This window comes from Phyllostomus hastatus, unplaced genomic scaffold (assembly GCF_019186645.2).
Source record: "Phyllostomus hastatus isolate PE091 unplaced genomic scaffold, TTU_PhHast_1.1 phas_contig_551, whole genome shotgun sequence".
Classification (NCBI taxonomy): Eukaryota; Metazoa; Chordata; class Mammalia; order Chiroptera; family Phyllostomidae; genus Phyllostomus; species Phyllostomus hastatus.
The window spans coordinates 68410-77340 of NW_025333909.1; the positions used below are offsets into that span (position 1 = coordinate 68410).

The window sequence follows — 8931 nt, forward strand, 5'->3', positions numbered from 1 at the left end:
CATACCAACATTTGAATCATAAGGGTGCCAGAAGGAGAAGAGAAAGAGCAAGGCATTGAAAACTTATTTGAAAAAAATAATGAAAGAAAACTTCCCTGATTTGGTGGAGGAAATAGATCTACAAGCCCAGGAAGCACAGAGGAGTCCTAAACAAGATGGACCCAAAGAGGACCTCACCAAGACACATCATAATTAAAATGCCAATGGTTAAAGATAAAAAACAAATCTTAAAAGCAGCAAGAGAAAAGCAGAGTTACCTAGAGTGGGAAAAGAAATCCACCCATGATGCTGGAAGCAAAGTGAGCCTGGTGGAGGAGAGGTAGGGACTGAACTGTCTCCAGAGGCCAGACCAGGACCGTTATTCCCAGGCAGCCTTCTCTCCATCTTCTTCTCTTTAAGGCCTCTAAGCTGGTCCTGGGAATAGCATCTGATAATAAACCCATTGTGCATGAGAGATATTCTTTCAGCAACTGTTATTTTGATGTAACTTCAAATTTGCCTAAAAGTTGCAAGAATAATACAAAGAACTTTGTCATGCCCTTTCCCCCCCATGTCACCAGCTGTTAGCATGGCTCCCCATTTGCGCATCCTCTCACTCTGCACGTTTTCCAAGTCACACAAAAGTAAGTTGCCAATGTGATAACCCTTTACCCCTAAATAACTCCAATGGGTATTCCCTACACACAAAGACATTCTTTTACATTGTTGAAACTAGCAAAATAGCATGGATCTAAGATTTTTCCCAAATCCCTATGCTAGAATCAAATGTTACCAATTCTTCCAGTTTGTTAGCTTAATTTTAATTTCCTTTTTGATGGCTGGCTGTTCGTGAACATAGTCTCCATATAAAACATTACAGACAGGCCAAAGCAGCTCTCTGTGAACACCTCTCTCTATGCTGCTCCCCCTATCCCGCTCCCTCTAACCATAACAGGCATTCCAGTGTAACAGGAAGAACGCAACGTCTCTGCCACTTGTTGGCTGTGTGGCTTTGAGCAAATTTCTTAAACTTTCTGTGTTTCTGTCATCTGTAAAACAGGAATGAATGCTAATAGCAACAAGGTCATAGCTACTACACAGTTATGGGTATTAAATGAATTCATCCCAGTAAAGCTCTTAGAAAGTACCCAGCACGTAGTTAAGTAATCAGTAAACGTCAGCTGTTATTTTTATCCTGTTTGACTTCACTCCGTGGGGCAACCAGAGGGAATATTAAGAAGCAAACATTGGGCATGACGATGACTTCCTTTCTAGGGGTGGCCCAGCCGAACAGTGCAGGGGGACAGCCTCCTCCTGTTCACTGTGGGAGCAACTGGAATTCAAGTATTCACCAAGATCAGGCTTCTATAATTAGACTTTTGTGCACTGGCAATGTTGCCACCTGTACCTCTGAAGAGTTTGGACAGGTGTGAGCCAAGGTGGAATTCCAGGTACATAGCAGAATGGGAACAGATGCACACCCAGCCCAGAGGTGGGGGAGTACCTCAGCCAGGCCTTCCGGAGCTGGCGTGGGATGGGCTGGAGACTTCTGGGAGCATTACAGACTGTCCCGGGGGGTGTTGCAAAAGGGGTGTGGCACTGGGCAGATTTTTGCTTGGTCCTCCAAGCCCCTCACCCTGGAAATTCTGACATTTCTGCTTCCTGGTGATTGGGGAGGAGTGGTGCAAGAAGAATGAGAATGCGGTGAGGTTTACCAAAGCTTCCTTTATGACACAATACAAGATGTCTGGTTGGGGCAATGTGGTGAATCTGGTGTGGCTCCTGAAAGAACCACTCCTGAAAGAGCCAGGTTATTCATTCTTGCAGGAGGCAGGCAGGAATCTCGACCCTATCAGTTAGTATAGCACATTGGAATGCAGCCTGGATAGGGATCTTGCCAGAAATCCTACTGACTGATTAGCTTTGGACAAGTCACTTCACCACTCTGAGCCTCCACCTCCATTCTGCAAAATGGGTACAGTAACCTCTGCTTCCTCAGGTGGCTGATGGGTTGAAAAGAGACCATGTGTACAAAAATTAGGACTTGCTGAATGGGAGCTATTTGTTATTTAACAGTTTCCAGGCACTTCTGGCGACAGGCTGACAAGAAGGTCATGATGCTTAATGGCGGGGCTTGGGTCTTGAACTACTCTCCAAGCCCCTCTACCCTCCTTCTCTCACATGCACCTTCTCCAAGAACACTGACTACCCCTGGGCTGACAGGCTCTTCCTGACTTCCTTGCCTTGGCACCTGCTGTTCGCACAGCCTGAATTGCCTTGTCTCCCTTGGCCACCTGAAAAATGGCAGCAACATCCTCCTTCCCTGGCCCCAGAGAGAATGAGCGCCCCATAGCTTGCAAACTCACCCCCATGGGCCTGGACTTCCCAGGCCCCAGCTCATGGCCCCAGCACTTAGAAAGGGCTTGGCCCCCAGTAGGGCTCAGAGCTGCAGGAAGATGGGCACAGGAGGGGGTAGTCCCCAGTCCCCAGGCCTCTGGTGACTAAAGCTCTCCTTTTCTTGGGAAATCTGGAGCCAGGAAAAGGAGGTCTAGAGCCCCCGCATAGTTTAGGGCAGACTCCCACCCTTGCCTGGAGGCGGGACTCTGATTAATTTCATGAAAGGAAGGGTCTGCCTCAGCCTAGGCCACTGCCAGAGTCCCACAGAAGTTTGAGCCTCCCTAAGCCTGCTCCTCAGACAGCCTGGGGCCAGTGGCTGAGTCCAGCGACTTTGGGAGCAACCTCCAGAGTCATTCTGAGGACCTTCAAGACAGGCTGTGAGGTTGCAGATGCTGAGAGGAAGGAGGAGGAAGTAGCCCCCTTCCCTGGCTAGTCTGACAGACGCTGTGGAGGCCCTCCTTCCTGTGAGGGGCTGGGCCCAGGGCTCAGACCTCCTAGCCTCCAATCTCCCAAACCACAGCCCAAAGGTGTGAAAGAAAGAAAAAAACAGGGGGAAGGGTGGCAGAGAACACACAGGTGCACACTTCACACCTTGACCACAGGCGGAGCCCGGAGCAGCTTCACTCTGACTAACTTCCTCCTCAAGCTTCCCCAGCGGCTGCTCAGGAGAGCAGAAGCAAGAAGCAGGCGGGCCCCTCTATCAGAACTCCTGGCCAGATATGCCTTCCCAAAGGCTGGGCCTGCCTTTGACCTCTTCTGGGGGTTGCTTGGGAAAGGAGAGGACCAAATCAGAGGGGCTGGCAAGGGCTTGCCTCAGCCACCATGACACAGACACCTTCCTTGCAAGACAACTGGGCTGGGAGAGACTGCCGGAGCCCACCACACAGCTGCCGTTCTGAGGCCTCGGTGGGAAGGAAACTGCTGCTCACTGGACCCCTACCCTCTTCCAGACCTTCCCACATGCATCACTTGCAGTCCACAGAGCAGCCCACTCACGCGTGCACTCTCTTTATCCCTCCTTTTCAGATGAGGAAAGTGGGGAAGGAAAGCAAAATGGTTTGCTTGAGATTACACAGCTGGGAAGCCAGAGCATTAGGCTGGGACTGGCCAAACCCTCCCAGCTAAGGTGAGTGGTAGTCATTCAGGATGAGCCACCCCCGGGACAAACCCACGCCTGCTGGCCCCATGCGTAGGTAGCACGGCCTATCCCAGGGTGCCCCTGACACGCAGGTGCCCAGTGACTCTAGGTCTGTAGCCAATATCCCCCCTGCTCAGCACTCTCAACTGTGCACCTGCAAAGAGCAAAGGCCTGTGCCAAGGGTCTTCCAGCCTTGGTTACCTTGAATTACCTTACAATAACCCTGCTGAGAGCAGCGCAAAACAGTTATGTCATGTGTCCAAGGTCACAGAGCTCAAAAAGTGGAGTCAGGGCTGGAGGCAGACCAGTTCAATATTTTTCCCACTGCATCATGGCTTCACAGTCAAGTGGCCACATGGGGAGCAGCTCTCTGCACCTTTGCGAAGCTCTTGCGTGACGTGCTCTCATTTCTCCTTCCCAGCAGCCCAGGAAGGTGGGGATCATTGTCCCCATGTGACAAACAAGGAAACTGGGGCCCAGGAAGGAGACCAGGGGTCCCTAGAGTGCAATTCCACTTGCACCGATAACAGTGCAACATGTATTTGGAGGGCCCACAGGGGGGTGTCAACTGCTGCCAACGAGAGATACTTCCAAAACTCAGCTATTTCCACTAACTTCTTATAAGGAAGAAATCCTTTTAATACCAAAAAGGAGACGAAGGACAAACTTGCAGAGAATAGCAGACCTTCCTTCAGGCTGAACAAATAGAGCTTTTTGTTGTTCTCCTTTGTCTCATGCGTAGAAACCCAGTGAATGGAAACTGTTCATGCACCGGCATCAGGAAGCTGTGGTCCTGGCTCCCACATCTGCTCCTCCCCTGACAGGCAGCCACTTTCCAAGTCCCTCCTAACCTCTATGGCTTCTGGAACCCTCCCGGTCCCTTCCACAGATACTGCTCCTGACCTCCTCCAGGCCCTCAGTTCCTTCTGGCATGGCCCGTGCAGGTGACAAGTTGTTGGGAGCAAAGAGAGCCACATGAAGGACTTCATTCTTTGCAGCAACAAAGGCCGCAGCTAAATCTTCTAAGAATCTTGACAGCCACACACCTTGTGATCATACAAGGTGGGGAAGGGCTTTGGGGCTTCACCACTGTGTATCTTGTCAGTAAGTTTGAACTGAATCCCAGGCCTTCGGCTGGAGGCTTTTGTGAAGTGCTCTGGCCGAAAAGCAGACCCCACGGCCATGGGCTAGCATTGTCTGTGTGTCTCCTTTCCATCTGAAGGGAGAGGGAAAGAAGAAACTCCATGGAGAAAAGCACGTTAAGGGCCACCTTTCCCTGTTGATAATGAGAACGGGCTGATAGGGAGGGCAGAGGAGGGCAGGGCAGAGCTGAGGGCAACATGGGGAACAGGACTCCCCACAGTACGCAGCCAAAAAGGGACTGACTGGCTCCACAAATGCTGTTTACAACTTCTCAAAATCAGGAGGTGCCCATGTCCTCTTCTCCTTCCCCGGTCCCTTTCTTCTTGCTCCAGGGGGAACGGCTCTCATGAACTTGTGGTATCGCCAGCCCCTCTTCTAGACTTCTAGAACAAACCGCTGTATCCAAAACAACTCAGCCTTGTTTTGCATGTGTGGTTTTTAGAATTTACGTAAGCAGTGTCAAACTATACACAATATTCTGTATGTTGCCTATTCTACCATGTGGTCACTGGCTTTTTTAGATGTATGTATGCTACAATATATAGCTTAACTTCACTGTGTTTTAGCTGCACAAATATAACATAGTTCATCTATTAAAAAAAACTGCCCTGGCCCATGTGGCTCAGTTGATTGGAGCATTGTCCCATAAATCAAATGGTGACAGGTTTGATCCCTGGTCAGGGCACACACCCAGGTTGTGGGTTCAATCCCCACTTGGGGCATATACGAGAAGGCAACCCATCGATGTTTCTCTCTCACATCGATGTTTCTCTCTCTTTCTTTCTCTACCTTCTTCTCTCTGTAAAAGGCAATTAAAAAATGTCGTCAGGTGAGGATAAAAAACGTAAAAACAGTGAAGGCAATGTGATGAGTGGTACAAGAAGAGTCAGACAGCTGTGGGTTCAGTCTTAGCACCCACCTGGTGAAGAAGACCTTTCTCCTTTCTGGGTTAGTCATAAGGATAACCCCCGCCTGACGACAGAGCTGTGTGGCTGGAACGAGGCAGTGACAGAGAAAGCACCAAAAGCAACCTTGGGCACACAGCAAGGTCACTACTAGCAATACCCTATCCTTGCCCCTGTGGACTACCAGGAAGGGGCAATAGTAAAGGACTACACTTAATGTAATTGATTTCTTTTAAACACTTTGATTCTTTAAAGAACGGCAAGGTCCTTTACAGACTTAACATGTTTAGCAATCCAGTCCACAATCAGGCGAAAATAGACTCCAGCCCAGGACTGAGGAGCGCAAGTTCTCATTTATTTGAGCATTGCCTACACTAGTGCAAGAGAAGCAGTTCTTTTCCTGACTGCAGGCAGGGCTGGCCTTCATTCACTTCCCCACCACTCTGTGTTTCCCTCAGATCTGTCCCCTGGGAGGCCCTGCCTCAGCCCTTCCGGAGGCCTCAGCCTTTCAGGCCCCAGGAAGCTTCCCTGGCCAGGGGAATGGCTGAGAGGGGAAGCTCCACGGCATTGGCTCTAGAGAGGTCTGTGTAGATAACCCCATGGAAGAGGCAGCGGTGGAGAAACACACGAAACCCCGACTTCCTCTGTATAGTGCAGGTTCTCAACCACAAGCCCCAAGCAGAGGGGCAGGTAGCACGCGCCTAGCAGCTGGTGCACCAGTCCAACCATGCTCCCTGAGGTAAGTGCCTCTGTCCAGCGGGGACAGACCACTGTCAGTGTGGAGAGCCCAGGACAGACAGTAGGGGGCTAGCAGGACTGGCCCATGAGCCAGCACCAGCAGAGGGGCGGGGGAGTAGGTCGAGAATGCAGCGCTTGAGTAGAAGGGGCACCGGACGGGGAAATCGAGAGCCCACTGTGGCTGCTGACTTGTGCCAATGGCCACCGGGTGTCACTTCCCTCTCTGGCTGGTGCCTCACCTGCAAAATGCAGGGGATAGAGGATTACCCCTGACACCCTCCAAGACACCGTTTGGTTCTGACTTGGGACTTTGACTCCTCTGTGCAGGACTGAGCCGGCCCTGAGAAGGCCTGGAGCTCCGGGGTAGTTTGTGGGAAAAGGGGGGGAGGCCTATCTCTGCTAGAGCTTGGTGGAGAAGCCCCTGGTGGGTGGCAGTCCCTGGTGTAAGGGAGGGGGAGGAGGAGCAGAAAGTGTGCTTGGAGGGCACAGAGATTTATAGAGGTTCCCACAGGGAGCAGGTAGTTGGGGTCCCCAGAGAAGGGCTGAGGAGGGAAGAGGAGGGCCAGTGACTGGGAGAGGGGACAGTGGGGTGGCACCTGGGAAGGAAAGTGGTAGGTGTGGCTGGGACATTGACAATAGCATGCCTTGAAGGAAGAGAAAGGAGAAAGAGGAGAGGGGACAGGGACGGCTCTTGGCTAGGGAGGAAAGCTTTCATCCAGCCCACAATTACCGGGCTAACGGGATAGGAGAATCATCCTTTGATAAAGAGTAACTTCCTAGCCCAAGGCTGGGTAGATGCTGTTCAGGACGCATGGCCTTGGAAGAAAGATGGGAACAATTACAGGGTGTGGCCCTGGCCTCAGGGCTTGCCTTGCAGTAGAGACGCTCCTAGAAAGGCTCCTCAGAAACTCCTCAGATGAAACTTCTGAAGGGGTCTGTTTACAGGGTCTCTACCCTCCTTCCCTTCCTCCCTTTCTCCACAGATCAGTGAACGTCTGGTCCTAAGCCCTGAAAGTTTCCCATGGCTGGAAAACTATAGCTCTTTGATCGACTATGTAGGAGAAAATGACAGCGACTTGTGCTGCGAAGCCCCACCCTGCCTACAAGACTTCAGCGTGAGCTTTGACCGGGCCTTCCTGCCAGCCATCTACGGCATCCTCTTTGTGCTGGGGCTACTGGGCAATGGCGCGGTGGTGGCTGTGCTGCTGAGCCAGAGGGCAGCCCTGAGCAGCACCGACACCTTCCTGCTCCACCTGGCCGTGGCTGATGCCCTGCTGGTGCTAACCCTCCCCCTCTGGGCAGTGGACGCTGCGATCCAGTGGGTCTTCGGCTCTGGGCTCTGCAAAGTGGCAGGTGCCCTCTTCAACATCAACTTCTACGCTGGGGCCCTCCTGCTGGCCTGCATCAGCTTCGACCGGTACCTGAGCATAGTGCATGCCACCCAGCTCTACCGCCGGGGGCCCCCCACCCGCGTGGCCCTCACTTGTGTCATTGTCTGGGGGCTCTGTCTGCTCTTTGCCCTCCCTGAGTTCATCTTCTTGTCGGTCCACCGTGACTACCGCCTCAATGTCACTCAGTGCCAGCACGACTTCCCGCAGGTGGGCCGCACAGCTGTGCGCCTAGTGCAGCTGGTAGCCGGGTTCCTGCTGCCCCTGATGGTCATGACCTACTGCTATGCCCGAATCCTAGCTGTGCTGCTGGTCTCCAGGGGCCAGCGGCGGCTGCGAGCCATGCGGCTGGTGGTGGTGGTAGTGGTGGCCTTTGCCCTCTGTTGGACCCCTTACCACCTGGTGGTGCTGGTGGACATCTTCATGAACATGGGGGCCTTGGCCCGAGACTGTAACCGAGAAAGCCGTGTGGATGTGGCCAAGTCCATCACCTCTGGCCTGGCCTATATGCACTGCTGTCTCAATCCGCTGCTCTACGCCTTCGTGGGTGTCAAGTTCCGAGAGCGGATGTGGATGCTACTTTTGCGCCTGGGCTGCCCTGGCCAGAGCGGGCACCAGCGGAACCTGCCGTCTTCCCGCCGGGATTCATCCTGGTCTGAGACCACAGAGGCCTCCTCCTTCCAGGGCTTGTGAGGCTGGGCTGGGGGCAAGCCTTTCACCACGCAGCCTGACTCCCCGCCATTCCAGGCTCTTCCCTCCCTCTGCCCAGGGTCTGGCTCCCCAGATGTACATTCCTGGGGTTTCCTGGTAGCCCCAGCACTGCCAGATCTCCCAGGGGGCACCCTCCTGACTCCGGGGACTTTGCTGCTCCTTAGTTGCCAAGCCCCCTTGTGCCAATTCAGAGTTGGTTGCCCAGAGCCCCACCATCTTCTTTATGCAGTAACTAGACCTTGGCCAGACCTTGGCCTTCCCCATATGCAAGGAGCTTGAGGCACACAGTATGGTGGAAGCTGCCCCTGTGGGGCCTTGGCCCAGACCTCCAGCCCAGCAGTGACTAGCTATGACCCCCCAAACCTCTGTATTTGCTCACTTTTATGTCCAAAGTTCTGCTTAAAACTTTTCAATAAACAGCAGTGTAAAGTACCATGGTATGCTAGTAGTACATAATTCCAACCCACCCTGCCCAGGCTCTGGGACGCACGTTTTGCTTCTCCTCGCCTGTGCCTGGTGACTGTGTCAGCCT

The 8931-nt window shown here is 52.8% G+C and overlaps 1 protein-coding gene across 1 annotated transcript; it reads left to right on the forward strand.

The window, feature by feature from the left end:
• The first annotated feature begins 6061 nt into the window (after positions 1-6061).
• CXCR3 (C-X-C motif chemokine receptor 3) lies at positions 6062-8831 on the forward strand. The gene is made up of 2 exons (XM_045847449.1): positions 6062-6301; positions 7284-8831. The coding sequence occupies exons 1-2, from the start codon at positions 6290-6292 to the stop codon at positions 8379-8381; spliced, it is 1110 nt and encodes a 369-aa protein (XP_045703405.1). The 5' UTR covers positions 6062-6289; the 3' UTR covers positions 8382-8831.
• The last annotated feature ends 100 nt before the right edge of the window (positions 8832-8931 follow it).